Genomic DNA, 18457 nt, shown 5'->3' with positions numbered 1-18457 from the left:
ACCAATTCCTTGAATGGATTACATTTACAACCTTTGTATTGTAAACAATATATCTAACAAAGGGATGTGTTCAATAAACCTTTCTCAATCAGAACTCAATTAAACTGGTAGACCCGCTCGTTATTTCTCGCGCAAACAAACGACACTGCTGACGTCAGAAGTAAGGCATACAATATTTTGACTGCAAGACACCACGTATGCATGAAGTGTTTTCTACATTAGCCAGGTCGGCATTCCAAAACACCCTCCTGTCTCTGAGCAGCGCTTCCGCGGGTATTTGCAAATAAGCACGGCGAGAGTGATAGGCTGCAGTGCAGTATACTTGCTCGGTCTCCCGTATATGGATGTGGATTAGCTATATGCTAATACTGAGAGCAGAGGAGCAAGCACAGTCGAGAGCTGCCAGTGGAGGAGGCTAGGAGAGTCTGAGCGAAGCCGGGACCTCAACAGCTATGGCTGAAGGTGGTGAAGGGGAAGATGACATTCAGTTCTTAAGAACTGTAAGTAATGCATTTTAATTAGCGACAGCTTTTATCGAGGGGTGCATTGCAACACGCTTTACAATATTCCTCTTCGAAGCAGTGACCGTGTCGCTTTCATACAAGCCCTTGGCTTCATCATCTTCTTCTTCAGTACAAAACAATGCATGAGCATCACCTGTTTATGCACGAAGAGATCGCAATTCAAACAGAATGCTTTGTTTCACTCAGCTGTGGAATTGAGCATTTGTTTGTGTGTGTGTCTACATCATATTAATATTGTATTTATTTTAGCAGGTGTATATAATGTCTTGTTTCACGCTGAAGGAATAATTTTGCAAAGGAACCTGTTTTATAGTTTGTTACAAAACACAGTTTTGGGCATGAACTTTTTAGTTTTGCCTAATGCGTCTTTGTTTTGAATTCCTACGATATGACTGGTATATATATAGGCTACGGTACTTTTTCAATTTGTGTTGCATGTGTGTAGGAGAGGGGTATTCAAGCAAAGTTTGCAATCTACCGGTGCATGGTGGATATATATATATAGACCAATATTAAGTTATAGAGGCTGGTGTAACCAAACGTTACTGTAATTGTGCAACGAGTCAGTATCACTTTGTCTTAAAAGACGAAAAATACTATTTTCTCTGCACGGTACTGTTAGCGGTTACAGTTCCACAATTAATTTCTATCAGCTAGAGTGTCTCGATTTCTTTAAGCCTTTGCGTGGAGCGCACTAAATGCGACTTTGACAAGTTCTTTTCGCACATTAGCCTCTTAGAGATGTTTCTATTTTTATTTTTTGCCTCAGATTATTTACATAGATTTGGTGGCATATGGCAGTTATCTTTGTAAGTGATACGATAGGATGTGATCTGCGTAGTGAAGAACTAGCGCAGCTGGTCGACCGGAGAACCATTGCACAGGGCCCGTCTGTGCCGGGTTCGGATCACGTATCCAGCGAGCACCTGTGCGAACATATTTATTTTCATATTAGGACTGATATTCAGTACCTGTGTGTGTCTATTGGACTGGGCTGTCTTCCAGAGGACCCGACACCTGTTTTTTTTCAGACGCTAGTAATATGCCAGCATTTTTTGAGTGGCGTGATTGCAGTTGAGATATTAGGAATACCTCCATGTGTTTACTTGTTTATTTAAATTGTATCCAGTTGGATTTTTTTAATTAAATACATACACACTTGTGTAACCGGTTTCTGTCATAACATTTCACAAAGTCCATATTATAAATCGGTAATCACTGCATGATTCAAAGTTAGTTGCCCGTGGCTGTTGGTGAATAATTAGACGTAACAAATAGACTAGCTATTAATGATGACATCATCATTGAAGCATTTGGATGAAGTTAAGTTTGTTCTGGGTTGTAGTGTTCGAAAATAGAATGTATTATTCGGACACAAAAAAATAATAGGTCGAGCTAATGTTATGGTTATTTATGATTAAATAGAAGACCTAGGATGTTACAGTGAACCTCGCAATATGTCACATTGTTTTCATGATTGGAAAGAGCTAGGGATTTAAGTACAATTTCAGTACTTAGCAATTACGTACTCACGTTCACTGCAAAGGCTTACCCTAAATATTCAAGAAGTAAATAGTCCAGTGTCGAACTGATTTTCATCGCAAAGGTAACAGTGACTTCCGTACAGATTTATTTCATTTTAGTCCAGTTTGTATTGTAATATTATATCTGGAGATGCCTGATTCAAATGCATTGTAGCTGCATCGAGGTGGTACATATAGGCTTCAATCTGCATGACTGTTGGCAGTTTTCTCACATACAAAATCATATGAAAAGTAGCAAGTTGCAGAAAACTACACTGGCAATTAACACTACAGTAACTAAATATCGAGATTAGACAGCTGTAGACGGAATACACTCAGACAGGTAAATCAATATTATTATTTCTATTGTTTTTACAAAAAAAATGCATTTTAACCACGGGACAGACGGGAGACTAATATTAATAGAGTGCTGCTTGTCAGATCGCGTGTGTCACGTGAAAGCGAAGTGAATTCATTCCTCAGTATTTAATTAGAAAGGCCAATGCAATATCACTGCTGAGCGTGTTGGTTCTCTGCACAAGGTTTGCCGACCACGAGTAGTCACATTATTATGCCAAATATGTTCCCGGTAAGCGGTTTTATAATTTCACTACCTCGTTCTTTCAGCTGTTAGCTGTGTCTGTCACCAATTCTGATTAGCCATGCTATAAATCAGTTTACAAACCAGAGGGGGCGGACACATGACCGCAGTCCACTGCTAGTTATGGCACGGCAGCAGGCATCTGTTTTCAATTCCCACTTGTTTTCATTTTTTGAGATTCCTTGGCCATCTTGATTATCTGACGAATGCTAACCGTTCAAGCGGGGGCAGTGAACAATTGAGAAGAACGTTGAGAGATGGTGATTTGGAGATTGTAATTAAACGCGATAAAGGTCAACCAATAATTCCTTTTTAAGATTAATTATTAAAAAATCATTAAGTATACATGGATTTGTATTCATGTAAAAAAGCGATAAGTTTAATGTTTAAAATCAATTTGAATATGTGGGGAAAACAACTGGCTCGTGTTCTCTTACCTTTTAGAAGGCACACATTACTTATGTCTCGTAGAGTAAGTAGTAAGTCTCATTTTGCAATGTATCACTGGTGGCTGGTGGCCAAAATAAATGCAGCAGTAGAATCTTATTGTATTCGGACTGACAACACTTCATATTCTTCTTCATTTTCTTATTTTTTTATTATTATTCACGGCGACTTATAGGTGTTACAGGGCAGTACAGGGTTACAATGCAAGATGAATATTTAAATACAGTATAGTTTACAGTAAGGGCAAATAATACTACTGAAATACAATATGAAATAGAATGTCTATAGAATGTAAATAGAGATCTACAGGTGCAGTCTAATCAACTTTACCTCAATTTGGCTGTTAAACGCATTTTCTCCACCAGCCTACAGAGAAAAGAAAACAGTAGCCCATGACAGTTTATTCTAATATACTTAACTGTTACACACTGACAGCGTATGTTTAAGAATGCACTGTATATAACATTGATATAGCATTTCGATTTCAAGACCACGTCACTAACATGCTTTACATAAAATATTTTCTAAACAAAGTTGTTACAGCAGGAGAAAGGCAGACATCAAGCACATCCTATATAGATTTAATCTGCTAAATAAATGACCAACAAAATAATGATATACCGTACAGGTGAAAAGAAAGTGAAAGAGTTTACCTGCGCTGGGGAAAATGAACACACTGCTGGGGAAAACAATATAAATACAACTTACAACAAACACTAACAGAGAAAAAACAACACCTCCAACAACTATATTTATTCCCAGAGAAAGGAAGTGGTATCATAATATGAAACTTTGAAAATATATCTCACTTTACAGATGCCCCCAGTGTCACAATGCAGTAGGCATATGGGTGCGTAGTGTCTTCTGGGAATAGTTGTTTATCTGGTTCATGCGGATAGGTGTTTCTAATCCACAGAAAAGAGTCCTGTCATCCACGCATGTCAGCAACATGCTGGCTTCATATCTAACTTTGTTTAGCTTTTAAATGTTTCCAACCATTATGATGGATTTCTTTTTTTTTCTGGTGACTTTTAAAATTCAGAAAATGTAATATGAAATTGAATTATGCAATTTCCATTATTCAGCATTTCAAATAATCAAACACACAGTAGCAGTGCGTCAGCAGGGGGCGGGCGGGTATGGGTTGCTCCTCCAATTAAAACAGGGGCTCAGACTGTATCATCTGTCATTGTTAATACTGTGGTTATAGAGATAGGAGTTTATAATGGAGGCTTGTCTTCTCTAATGAAAAAAACTCTGGTCTCCTCCAATTAAAACCTGTGCTCAGATCACGTGATCTGCTCCTGCTAGTACTGTGGTTAATAGCAGATTGGTGTTTATAACAGAGGAGCCAGTACTGCTGTTAATATAAGAATGTTGAATCTAGGGTTTGGTAAAAATTTAATTTTTTTTTTCATTGTAGACAATATTTTTGTTTTTATTTTATTGAATATTATTATATTATAATGCTACACAACTATATATATATATTGGAGTGCTCGAGACCACTTTCAATTACAAAATGTCTCGTTTTCAAACACTCGACAACACCCACAGTAGAGAAATGTTCATAATGATCAACAAAATGAGAATACGTTAAAAAAAAAAATGATGCTGGTAGATTCGTGTCTCCGAGAAACTGGAGAGGAACAGGAAATTAAAGACATTCCTGTCAATGACTTTCAAAATTGTCACCCGACAACACCCACAATTTGGTTTTTTTAGCCACTTTTAACAAATCTGTCTCTGAAGATTTATAATCATATTTCACCAACAGGAGCACCAATCAAGCGAGCGACACAAATCTTCAACTCTGACAGCGACTAATTAAAAAAAAAAAGCATACCCCATTGAAACACATTTTCCTTAAATACATTCATTTTTGCAGTTTATTATCTGGCCATTTTTATTCCCTTGCAATTTAAACTTATTGTCTTTTTTTTATTACAGATGCTAATATCCATATATTATAAAAAATAATAGCTAGGCTTCAGTGAGTTAAAGGAAAGTAATTCCATCTGGGGTTTCTGCTGATTGTTGAAGCAGAACATCTCGTTCTCCAGGCAACTTCTCTCACAGACAGGCCGCCTTCAATCATGCCCATAGCAACCAGGCCATCTTCATTACTCAAGCGGGGCATGGTCGTATCTTTCGCTGTTCTTGCGTTAATTAAAGTCATGTCTTTTCGAATGGCTATTTATAAAGTCTAATTGTCACCCTTTGCAGTGATTTGTATTTTTTATAGTATGTTTTTATGACTTTCTGTATTGAGTACTAACCCATGAGATGATGGTTTAATGGATGTGTGTATTTTGGCAAGTGCGTTGTCTGCAGTATGTCTGCACCAGCATGCTAATGCTTTGTGACTGGGTTGTTATGTGCTAGATACTACACAATGATGTTTTACCTGGCAGTCGTTGTGTAAAAGGTGTTAATATTGGCAGCATCATTAGAAAATATAATTGTCTGTTGACAGCTTAATTATCAAGATGTGGTAAGAATATTAAATTATGCATTAAACATTACATTATGACAGAGTTTGACATTAAGGGACTTCTGTTGAAGGCTGGGTTGTTTTAAGATGCATATCGGTGGTGGTGTTCATTTATTTGTCATGTATTTATAAAGAGATTAAACTAATTAGAAGACAGACACAATGTTTGACTTATGCCTTGAGCAAGGTACATATGTGTCTACTTGACACTCAAACATAAAGACTTTAGAGTGAGGTGTTTAAAGCTTTAGTAATTAACTTTTTCATGATACTGCATGGCAAACTAAATGATCATTTAGAGATACTCAAATTGCATTCTTGAAATATTTAGAGATATCTGTAAATCACTTGCAGATATTTAATTGAATATGAGATATCTGTAAATAAACCCTTTTAAAGATATCTTAGTTTCATTTTGAGATATCTAAAAATGAAATAAAAATATCTCAAATTGATTTACAGATATCTTTAAATAATGTTTTGCTGGCATGGGATGCCAAACTGTCATTTAGAGATATCTTGAAATAACTTCCTGCCCATTTCAATATATCTCTAAATCATTGTAAGATATTGTGATGGGGTACTCCCACCCCTGTGTTTATTTGTGTTTTGTAATATTATTATTATTATTATTATTATTATTATTATTATTATTATTATTATTATTATTATTATTATTTAAATGTACTGTTTTGTGTTTGTTTTATTGTTATAATTTATTGACAGGTTGGCTGTCGACCATGCATATGAGAAAACCCATGCAGAATGTGGTAGAGGGATAAACTAGGTAATTGATGGCCGGTTAATCTCTCGACCAGCAGCTTTTGCTGACCGGGGTTGGGTGTTCAGGGAGTAAGAACGATAGAGAGAGAGGAGCTTAAAGAAATAACACTTGCTACATGTGCTGGTTCTACACGATAAAGATAAGAAAGATAAAAATCAAATGGATAATACATACATACATGTCAGCTTTTTATAATACTGTCTTTTAAAAGAGTCACTCCGAGGGCTTTGGCTCATTTGGAGTGTATTTTGTTCTGGAAGCCTCAAGCATTCATGCAAACGACTCCAAGGTTTAAAATTAGACTTTAAGAAGCTGATGCTTCCACAGTGCTTGCCTGCTTGCACACTGTCCCCTGGAACATCCACAGGCTGAGGTTATTGCATCAGCCACTACGTCGTTAATTTCAATTAATTACATTTTAACTGCAGAGGACATTAACTATTCTGGAAGCAGCACAAGCATCTCTTCTGGAGTGCAGTAGTAAGACTGTAAAACTAAATCTAAATAGTATGTATTTATTTTATCAAGATGGGATTTGACCACAAGAGGCAGAAAATGAACAGAATTCTTCTTCCCTGATCAGTTCCTAGATCGATGAGTTGTTGTATTCTGGGAGGTTTACCGTGTATGGCTAAGTCATTTTAGTGAAACCATGAACTACTGCGTTCTGTCCCTGTTCTATGAGGGCATTAAACCAGACTGTATTTGTGTTTTAAGTTAAGAGCTGATAGATTGTTAACACAAGTTTAAGACTCTCTTACTACAGCAGTGATGTGTTTTGGAAATTTGATTGAATATCACTGTAGAACAACACAGCGATATTCAATCAAAAAATCGTCTCGGCCTGTATGTGCTTTCAAGAGACACTTTCAGGCCTTGTATTTCAAGTCCAGGGGTATTGGGTTAGTACCTGTGCCTTCAAGTTTAGTCTTACCAGTAAGGTGCAGTCACTTCTTGCAGTGTGTTTCCTCCCTGTGAGGATACGGCTTGGACACTGGTCTGCTCTATGTGTATGTTCTCGCTATGTCTCTGGAGAGTGTTTTGTAAAACTCCACACAACATCACAGCTGACACTGACTGCCCTGAACTGAAGCTGAATTCCAAGACCCGAGGGAGTTTGGGTACCACCACCTTTTCAAAAGCTGCTTTAATGATTCTGTCACAGAGCTATGAGGAAAGTGCTTCAGGGTCTAGTGTTTCAAGTTCCAGCTCGGGCTACTGTCCGTGCTGAAGTTCTGGTCTTCTGCAGTGTAGAATCTACACTAGTATTGACAATCCATGGCATTAAATTATCAGAACCACCAGAAAGCAGTCAAAGCAGCAGCTTCAGCAAACTACTATAATGGTGTAAAAGACATGAGACTCAGGCTTTATGACACAATTGAAGGAAGCAGCAGAGAAAATATATAGCTGGAGTGCTTGCTACCTCGTCTTTGTGAATAAGAAAGTTGTTTCTAATTGGAAAAAAAAATACTTTAATCTGGTACCGTTGCATACAGTCCATACTGTACCATAGGCGCAACTTCAAAGAGATGACATGCTTGCTTGGTCCTAATAGTTGTTTTTTTGACTGTATAAATCCTCCCCCTCCCCACAGTGACTCATGTTCATAAACATTCCTCATTGTAAAATATATGCTGTAAATATTTATAACTGCATTTATAACTCCTTTATTTCAGTTCATGATTTTAAAGTAAATCTCTATTGTTCGCTGATGCGGCCTTATCCCATCTTGCTGTGTTAGAAGCTGACAGATCAGTTACCAGTTATCGTGTAACTGACTTTGATAAATGCCACGTTAAGAAAAGGTGGGTGACCCACCAGGCCAGCTAACCTTTGAATAGATCCCCTTCACTCCTTCTGTCCTCAATCCTCCTTGATAAGAAAAACGTGTTGCTTGAACCCATTTATACTACTTCTGCTTCAATAGCCTTTCTTGGTATCATAGTCCATATGTTTTTTTAGCACTCCGGATTCCAAAAGGTACCAGATACCAAAAACTGTGATAACGTTAATTGTAATATCATGTTAAGAACATCAATTATACTTTTTACAGTTCGGTGCTTCTTTAAAATCGATATCGGCATAACAGCGCCATAACTCAAATTGAATCCCATCTCCCATATCAGTGTTTTTTTTCTTCCAATATTAGAGGTCTAAAAGGTCACTTGGCTTGATCAGCACACAGTTAGCCAAAAGAAAAATATACAGCATAGAGCAATGCAACTTGACAGGGAGCAGAAGCCATAGACCATGGGAAAGAAGGATGTCTATAGTGACACAATATGACCCAGAGCAGCACTCAACAGCACCCCCCACTGGTTACTCTGTAGTATACTGCAGGAAATAAACATCAATAAGTACTGCAGCAGTTCAGTATCTAAATGAATCATCTGCTCTGCTGGTGGAGCAGAGGGATTGAAAAGTGTACACTAGTCAGATATTCTGCCAAATATAACATTTACTTCAGTTATGCAATGATTGGGAGAGAAGTGACATTAAAACTAGCGAAAGATAGCAAGAGGGAGACAGAACAACTAGGGCATGGAAAGTCACTGTTCATGTATCTACTGTCTGTTTTGTATTTACTATTTCACAATCTTCAGGGTTTGGAAGTAGTATTTCTTAACCCCTGCAGGGGATGCATATTCTGAGTACAGAGATGTAGTGGAGACACACGTATCTCTGTCCGTATGTCACACTTGCAGCAGTTTTACCTATATATTGAATCTAGACGAACGCTTATCCAATTGTGAAAGAGCTCAATTTTCATTTTTTTACCCATTTTGTGTTTGGTGTAGGGCTCAGGATTTTGTCCTTGGAGTTGAGTGAAGGCTTCATTAATCCTTTGCATGGTAGACCAGATTTTGCTGTCAGGTTGAAATCTCTTCTTGAGTTTTGTTTATTTAACATTAATGCTCAGTTATAGAAATATACATTTTTTTTCTTGTTTCTTTTAAAAGAGAAGCTAATTTAAGCTAGAAAAGATATACCGCGAATCAAGAAACTGATATATCTGGAGAAACTCAAGTTTTTCAGCAGCTCCAGTGGTGCAGGAACCTGTTGACTGGGCGGCAGCACTAATGGAATATTGATTCTGGGAATCGACATTGACGTCTTGCTTCCATCACAGAAATTTGGAGGCATTATTAGTTACAAAAATGGTCAAAGTTTTCAACTCCTGAACAATTCTCTATTGATAATTGTTTTAGCATTGATAAATGTTTCTTACTACTTATTAGCATAACCAGCCTGAATATCTTGTAATGAAATGTTTCTTTTTCTTTTTTACTTTTTGCTTGCGATATACTTTCCAAGTACAATGCTGTTCCCTGATACCTATGCTAGCCTGTTTGCCACAGTCTGATTGCAGCTAGACCATTGGAGCGATTGTGAACTACAGCACAGCCTGCAATTAGGTACTACGAAGGAGTAATACATGATCATCTCTACTGTTAGATTAGAAAGGTCTGCACATCCCAAAAATTAAGCAGAAAAACCAAGCCACAAAAACCCCAAAATATCTTCAATGTGTTATAAATAGGTTAGCAGATCTTGAAGCCATTGCTGTCCCTTTTCTAAGATGTATTTCTAAGGAAAGGTAAGTCTCCTCATTATTACCAGCTCCATAAACATCACAATTAAGACCGGTCAGTCCCTTATGAAGATCTACACTTATCAGATCCAGCTGTCTAGATGCATTAACTCAGACCTTTTCTAGTTGCAATAGAGGAATTGCATTGTAAAATATATTTCTTCCCTCTTATTAGCACTAGCAACACCACTGGACCCTCTTTTAATTTTTGTTTGTTTCTTTTGATTATACACTTTGAAACATAACACAATTAACAAAAAGTTGATGTTTCTGCCTGGTACAGAAGGTCACTTAACCTGTGCTGTTAGTCAGATTCACCCCCATGGTCAAGCAGAAACGAGGGAGATGTTGCTGGGCAGGGTATCTTTCAGTTGTCAAGGTTTCCATTTTTTTTAATACCATACCATTATGCTGCCTTCATCCACTAATGTCCCCATCTTTGACATATGAGTCATTTTTGGTTCAACTGAAAGGAAAGATGTTTATTGCATTTCATTTTTCATGCTGTCATTTTTGCTTGTGCTGACTGATTCCAAAACAAATGTCTGTATATTCTGCTTCCAAGTGAATCGGTGGTACAGAACATGTGTTATGCATTGCTGTAGCGTAGTTTGTCTTTAGATGTTCTTTTCTACAGTATTCTTACTTTAAAACTAAAGTAAAGCCCAAACATAATTCTGTAAAACCAGTGTGACCTGTAGCTTCATGCAAAAACCTACAGTAGCTGCTCAACTTAGAACATCATTAACAGTTCAATTCCCTTCTAAGAGTTTTACACAGTAGTATTTTATCACAGTATATTAGCATTTTTACTATGCTTTCCCATGGTTATAGGATGCATTTACCGTAGTTTACCATTGTTTGACATGCTTTTTAATATGCTTTACCGTGCCTCTGGGCTTTACAATGCTTACCCATGCTTTACCAAGCTTTCGCTATGCTTTATTTTACTTTGCTATGCTTTTACTAGGGGAAGCTTTTATAAAGGTTGATCAGCAAGTAAAACTGCAGGAAACTCCAGTAGACAACGTGGATATACAACATGTGAGTGAACTCTATTACATATACTTTAACAAAGTGTGTTAAGAGCCATAATCTAACAGTCAGAAACACGGAGAGGTTATAGGAAAGTCCACCCCTTGGCTGTTCCAGACGGGATGATTCAATGTAAATTGGTGTGAGCAAAAGCCTCTCAGAGAGTGTGTTAGCTGATCGCGAGGTCAGCTCTGTAGAATGCTGTGCATGCACAAGAAGCATTATGTGGCTTTTACAGTGCAAGCATGGTTCCTAAAGCACTATGAAAAGAGCTGACATACCATGTTCACACATGAGGTGTCATACATGGGCTTTGAAACCCTTTGCAATGTTTTTAGCACACATCCCTTTTTTTGTAATGTGACCTTTTCCTCAAGCAGCCCGCTGTGCCTTGGAGACCACAGCTCCTCCTTGATCTTGGTCTAGTAGCACTTTGGGAATAAAAAAAACAAACATGACAGTAGCAGGAAGGACTTTGGAAGGGATTATTAGTATCGAGTATTAAGTGGAATGAAAAGGTCATTTAGATTGTTTTAAGATATGTGCTTTACAGTTTGTGTGTTTAGTTCTTTTTATTTGTGTATGGGCTTGCTTTTTTTTAGAGATTGTGGAAATGAAATAAAAGTTTCACACTTCAGAGAATTGCTTATGCTATTTTGATAAGGGCAGTGGATATTGGTAAAGGAATTTGTTACTGGGTGCATATCTGAATCTTGTGCCGTATGTAGATAAATCACACCTACATATAACATGCTCAGTAGATGTGGATGCAGGTTATGCACTTTTTAATGGCCCCGGCCCGATGACAGTTTTAAAAATACAAAGATGAACCCAAAACCTCAAAGTTATTGTATTTAACAAAAATTATCATGGATAGCATATTTACATTCCCCTAAATAGCACATATTGATTATTTTACTCACCGTCACCTCTTAGAACACGTGTGCAAACATGCTTCCAACAAATTCCTTCGCATGACGAACAAGGAATTTTCATGTTTTGGATATTCATTCAAGATGTAGATATTTGTTGGGATATTCGTTCTAAAAAACGTTATCAATGCCATTATATGTAACGCTGTATTAAAATAACCCAGCAGTAAGAAGGGCCTTACTTTACCCTTGCTTTGGAAGACATTCCATAAGAATCCTGCTTCCTTAGCGATTGTTGCTAGACACATGCTGCCACAAGCAAAAGTCATTGCAGATATCATGTATTGAAATAGAAGGGGCCTGGATTGTCACATTGTTACAAAGATGTGAACCACTGGGTTCATAAACAAACAAATCAACATATATGTTGAAGTGCTTTTTTGGCCTTTAGTAGTAATTTGAATGCAAATATATACACATAGGAGGGTGACAACTGGTGCATATATGGGTTACTGTTCGTACCACAGACCTAATCAGCAACGGGTATATATATTAGATGTCATTTAGATAATTGGAGTGGAAACAACATCTTTATCAGTGAAGGGTCATTTTTTTTAGTATTTATTTCTTTAAAAATAAGTCACTCGCTTTCTGTAGTCCTCTTCATATGAAGACATCTTTCTATTTGCAGCCTTGGCAGGTGAGGCATGTTACTCTGACCTGTGACTGTAAATAGACTTTTTTTTTTTTTGGCAGAATTGCAGCCTTCTCCAATTAAAAAAAAAAAAAAAGTGGCACAAAGGGTGTGCATATTAATGATGCCATTAACATGTGTGAGCTGAGAGGTAAAAGCACAGCGCTATCAGTACAGTGGGAAGGGGCGTGCTGCTTCAGTTCCATTTCTATAGTGTGAGGAACATTTGAAAGCTTCATTTACTGCAGCAGCAATGATCTGTCCAGAGTGCTGAAATGAAATGTCAGGTCAGTTTTTAATGCGGCTCTACTTGGCTGAATTATTGATACACATGATCAAATCTCCGTACTGTATGTCTTCATTTGCAGACCCCTTTTCCCATTAAATAACAGGCTCCTTTAGCACTTGAGACTGAAATAGTGATACATTTTGTCTGCCCTTATCAAGATCTTAGCAATATATTATCTCAGTGGTTCAGCACTTCTCCTGTGGCTGTGGTGGTCGAGTAATATTTTGTTGATCACACACATCATTGACTCTTCGCTCTGACAACTGGTAATAAAAGCGCAGGTATCTCTTAGTCGGTACACTGTGACGTGAATGACATGAATCTTTTACGAGAGAGATAGGGACTTGCAGTGTTGTCAGGATCACTTGCCAGGCAGTGGATTGGGCTGCTGACACACACTGTAATTAACGTGCCCTGTAAAATGAATAAAAATAAGTTAACTCCCTACATATTCAAAATGGAATTGAAAAAAAAAAAATTGTACATGGAGTGTGTGCTTGAAAGCAAATGTGTATATGTGTACTAAAACATAAACAATCTCTACAAGCTGAATAAATGACACTGTGGAAAGTAATTTACCTTGAAACTGACAGGCCTTTGGAAGCCATTCATCAAACTTACATTTCTGCTTTGCGCCTTGAATTCTAAAACACCTGTCTGTTAAAACCTACCATTGTGTAGGCTTAGCACCTTTCTCATTTTGTACACCTTTTTAATATCCGTTTATAATATATAATGATATAGATATAATGAAACAGGAGTTTGTAATTAATAGTAGCTGACAGAGGGGCATTGCAGGTTAAAACCCTCCATATAGAAACTACCTTTGAGAATATAAACCAACAGGACTGTTAACAAAGCCTGTTAACTGATAACGTGTCCATCTGGCTGAAGTATGTAGTAAAGAGACAGCAGTGCATTATTTTAACTTGACTGTGGAGTGATGCAGCTTAAAATGATCATAACCTCAAAAATTGTGAATATTACTGCTAGATTATTTAATAACAGACTTGAAGAAATTCAAGCTCTTTAGATGCAATGACGTGTCAAGATGACAGGGCAGCCAGCGGGGAGGAATAAAGTGAAGTGGTGCTGGAAATGGAAATAAATCATTCAAGCACATCTTAATATGGGTACTGTGAGTGTGAACTCTCTTCGCTATTGAAGGCTGTATTTTTAGAAGCTCTTGCTTGTTTTTTGTTACAGTAAATGATCCCATATGTGCTGACCTACTTTTCCACGTTATTGACGCATCTAAAGTGTTTGTTACATTTGTGGTAGAGGGTCATATATGTATGGTTACAGTCCTTGCATTCGAATGGGTTAAAGTCAAGTTAAATACAAGCTAGACTCTAGGTGTACATGAGCAGTCACACATCATAAAACAGAGTTATTTGGCACAGTTATCACTCTTTTAAAAGACCATGTATGAAATAGTTACGTATCATCCCGCTCCAGTTAGCAGCAGCACCAGATGTAGGGCACACTGCAGGCGTATTGGCAGTGTTTCTTTGTAAGATGTCTGCTGCTTACCAGAGCTGGGGTAACTCACGACTTGAGTAACGCATTACTGTAATAATATTGCTTTTGTCAATAATAACATGTTTGATTTTTAATCTGAAAATTACAGTTACTTTCTGCAAAAAATAAACGAGTTCTCCTTGTTACCTTTTCTCTGTTGCACACTTACATTAGTGGTCTTTTCTTTTTTAACCCCGATGCGTCAGACTGCTCCAATGTCGGTGCCTCAGCACCGATGACGCGATCTCTTCTGGGATGTCTCATGCAGGGCAGGGATCTCCAACCCTGCTCCTGGAGAGCCCCAATCCTGCAGGTTTTCTTGGTGTCTTTACATCATCAGTGGCTAAAGATCTGGAACACATGTTAATCTTGACTAATTAAGCCAATAGTTGGTGCAGTTAAGTAACTGACAGCTTGGTTGAAATGAAAACCAGAAGACCCAGTAGCTCTCCAGGACCAGCCATAAGGCAGTCAAATTAGTCTTTCTGAGTCTTGTCACTGAATAAGGCAAACCACTAGGAACAACAAAATGTGTATCCCTACATGCCAGTTTTAATGATACACTTCAAAAACACATTTGTCTTCATAATGCAAAATTATTGAAAGTCAGGAAATATACAGTACATTATTTATATGCCAAAAATGAAATGTATTTATACTACAAAAATTGTAAAAATCTGTGACACATTTAATAAATTACCAGATGTATACAGTAGTTAAAAAATAAATAGTCACAACAACTGTGTCGCAGGACAAGACAAGAAAAATAAATATAACGAGTAATGTGTAACAAGTAATATAACACGCTGCTTTTTTAAACTAAGTAATAAGTAAGGACATTATATTTTTTCTGAAGAAACAATTAGTGAGTACTAAGGTACTTTTTTTCAGTAATGTACCCAACTGTGCTGCTTACTTACCTGGAGCCAGATTAAAACTATTGTTAAGCGTACACTTTATTTAACTCGCATTAAACACTGTATTAAAAAAAAAAACCAGACAGATCATGTTTTAAAAAAGCTATCAAACTTGCTTTGATTCCACATAAAAACCTCAAATTATCAAATGACATACAAGGATCAATTGTTGAAATCTTTCTAATGGGTAATAAGTATCATAACCATGTCTTAAGTCAATGTTTGGACATCCATTTACAGAAAGCTGTCAGTATTCATCTATTAACTGTACTCTTCAAAGTCTATGTGCTTTATAGTAAATACTCCTTTGTTAATTTGTGCTGCAAAGTAAGGCTTATTGGAAATAGCAGCAGTTTTTTTTTTCCCAGACCATTTTAATGCTGTGTGCACTGCAATAAATTATTTGGCATAGCAGCACATTAGAAGCTCTCAGATTACTGCTAATGAATGTATCAGACTTGAACTCCTTGGGTAACCAGTGCACCTGCTCTTGTCTTTAAAAATGCTTTGCGCAGATACTGTAGGAAGGCTCCTATTAAAGGAGTAAAGGCTCTTACTGTATGTTGCATTCATTTTTGAATAGCGTTTGTGTAGATTGGCTTTACTTCTTGTTCTGCTGCACCATGGCTTACATCTCTCTCCCTGTTCTGTGATTTATAGTAATTAAAGCTTTGTCAATACGCTGTTCTGTGAGCTCATAGTAATTCTCAGCCTGAATCTTGGGCCAGCTCCAGTTCTTGCTCAGGCACTCGGAGCTGCCGATGGAAACCCCCCCCCCCCCCCCCCCAGCTCTATACATAGACTCTGATGCCACTCTTTAGCTTTCCAGCAGATGGCTTTTCAGTGGTTGTCAGGATCACTTTGCAGCAGAGTCACTGCATTCTTTGACACAAGTTTAGAAAAGAGACGCTCTATTACAAATGGAGTCCAAATGCATGTTTATTTGAGACTGTTTTTTGGACATTCTACTGTAGCACTGTCCTCACAAAACTTAAACTAAAGTAAAACTTTCAAGAAACTTTGGTCAAGTCTTTGGCTTTAAGAGCTAAACACAGCAATTTAAATGCAATACATAAAACTGGAAATTCCATTCTGAATCAGCAGTTGTCCTGTAAAAGCTTATGTATTTTAAGAAGGGACAAACTTTCCAAACCTTCATCAGTGTACCAGTTTATACAATGGATAAATCCAGCTATTTAAGAGGGTTTCCATCACATGTGAGTGATTTTTATAAGAAAGCACTAACTAAATCCTTAACAAATACACAATGTGGAGGGAAGTTTGCGACCTGTCGTACAAATACACAATAACAGTAACAGTATGTGGGGTTGGTTGGGGCATTATCTTTAGTTCAATCCCTCTCTCTCTACTCAAATTTGTGATTTGTGCTTCTAGTAAATACTTTTATTTCGTTCTGTACCGACATTACGTTATAATAAGTGTCTAACTCCTAAACACACAGCCCAAACACATAGAAGTGTGTCAGTTTGAAGACACATTGTGAATGGATCCATATTTGGCCCACATCTGTGTGATTTAAATTACACTAACTGACTGCCAGGCAAAATTATTACACACAGACTCCTTATCCTGCATAATTCATGAATGATCAATTAATAGTTCTTTGTAGTAAACAATGATTCCTAATATAAGGCAATATCTGCTACAAACCCTATGCTAAACCAAGCAAGTGCAGTTGAAGATTAATGTTGGAAATGGACCAGAAGCTGCAAATGTACCAGCAACCAATCAATGGTGTGCATCTGTAGAGATCTGCTCAAAAGAGACCTTATTAGGGCAGGAGAACAGGTGACTGAGGAGTGGAAAATGAGTCGCTGCTGGCATTGATCACGAGGAGATGGCCGGCACAGGTTTGAATTCCTTTCCTGCCTCGTTAATCCTGCTCTAAACTTCTTCCAACCTCTGTCTCAGTTAGATAGGAATGCTGCTTCTTGAGGTAGACAATATGCTGTCCAGCCCATGGTATTAAAACAGTAATCTTTCTATTTCTATTTCCAAAAACAATTAGTCAACTGTCTGGGAGAGCTAGATGGTACTTGGATGCTGGGCAGATCTTCTGTGGTTCAAAGACTTATAGCAGGGATGTCTTGTGTGTTCCCCCTGGGTGGAAGTAAAGACTGGCGATTTAGACAGACAGTGTTTAAAAGGGGAAATGCATTGGTTAGGGTTGCACTGTTCAGTTTCAGTATGAATATTCTGCCTATACTGCTCTCCCATAACCTGGGTGTACTGTACCTCAGAACCCATTATTGTTACGCCATGAGTGACCGTAAACCTATCATGTTCAGCAGCGATGTCTATTTTAGATGAATGGAAGCTTTACAGTGAACTATTTTCCCCCAGTGTCACATGCTGTTGTTGATCCTGTTCATTTTTTTAACAGAACGGTAAATCATCCTTCAGAACTTCAAAACGCTCAATCATTACTCTAAAGAAGGGACTTGCCCAATTGTTTGCTTGACTTAGATTCTTGTAGTTTTTACTTTTAACAGAACGGTGCAACTCTTGTATTTGAGTATGCTTAAAAATGCAGACCTTCCTCAGTGTGACGCTATTCCCTGGTGGAATTCAGCCAGGACACTGTTAACCACCCTGCCTCTGTGAAATCAATAATAATAATAATAAATACAATATGCAATATACTTCCCAACCCGTATTTAATCTGGTTTTTATTGTGGCTTTAACGTGATGCAACTTAGACTTCAAGTCATTTCAACTGCTCAGATCTGTAATAAGTAAATGGTACAAAAACCATTCTGGCCAACTGATAGCTTGGAAATTTCCTCCCGTGGTGTACATTGTAGCTACTGTATTGCACTTAAGATAAATAACTGGCTTTTACACCTCTTGGCTCTTGCAAGGAAAACGCTTTCGGGATGCCTTTGTAATCAATGTGTTACACAGTACCATTGTGAAATTCTGTAGAGATTGAACAGAGGAGTTGACTGACATCAGCATCACCCTGCTTTCTGTTTTCTATGCTGCTATTAAGAAAGCCCTCCATTACAGTAAAGTTTACAGATGGGTTAGATACTGTGTATCTGTTTTATACTGGGATACAGTACTTCTGTCATGTTGACCACCTAAACCTGTGTATTGTATATAATAGGAGGAATGTGGCTAGCATTGCCATGTGTCTA

At 37.6% G+C, this 18457-nt stretch overlaps 1 protein-coding gene across 22 annotated transcripts in view; it reads left to right on the top strand.

Annotated features, from left to right (window-relative positions):
• The first annotated feature begins 358 nt into the window (after nt 1–358).
• LOC117419285 (ryanodine receptor 3) overlaps nt 359–18457 on the top strand; it is a 141773-nt gene continuing 123674 nt past the window's right edge. For 12 of the 22 annotated variants that reach the window (XM_058991364.1, XM_058991373.1, XM_058991363.1 and 9 more), the window contains exon 1: nt 360–500. In XM_058991364.1, coding sequence (XP_058847347.1) covers nt 453–500 — 48 coding nt within the window. In that variant the 5' untranslated portion in view covers nt 360–452. Of the gene's footprint in view, nt 501–18457 lie in introns of all 22 variants that reach the window. The other 10 variants (XM_058991375.1, XM_058991372.1, XM_058991370.1 and 7 more) reach the window with 2 other exon arrangements.

Source organism: Acipenser ruthenus, chromosome 18 (assembly GCF_902713425.1).
Source record: "Acipenser ruthenus chromosome 18, fAciRut3.2 maternal haplotype, whole genome shotgun sequence".
Taxonomy (NCBI): domain Eukaryota; kingdom Metazoa; phylum Chordata; class Actinopteri; order Acipenseriformes; family Acipenseridae; genus Acipenser; species Acipenser ruthenus.
The sequence above is the reverse complement of the archived record's forward strand: the minus strand, read 5'-3'. Positions and strand labels throughout refer to the sequence as shown.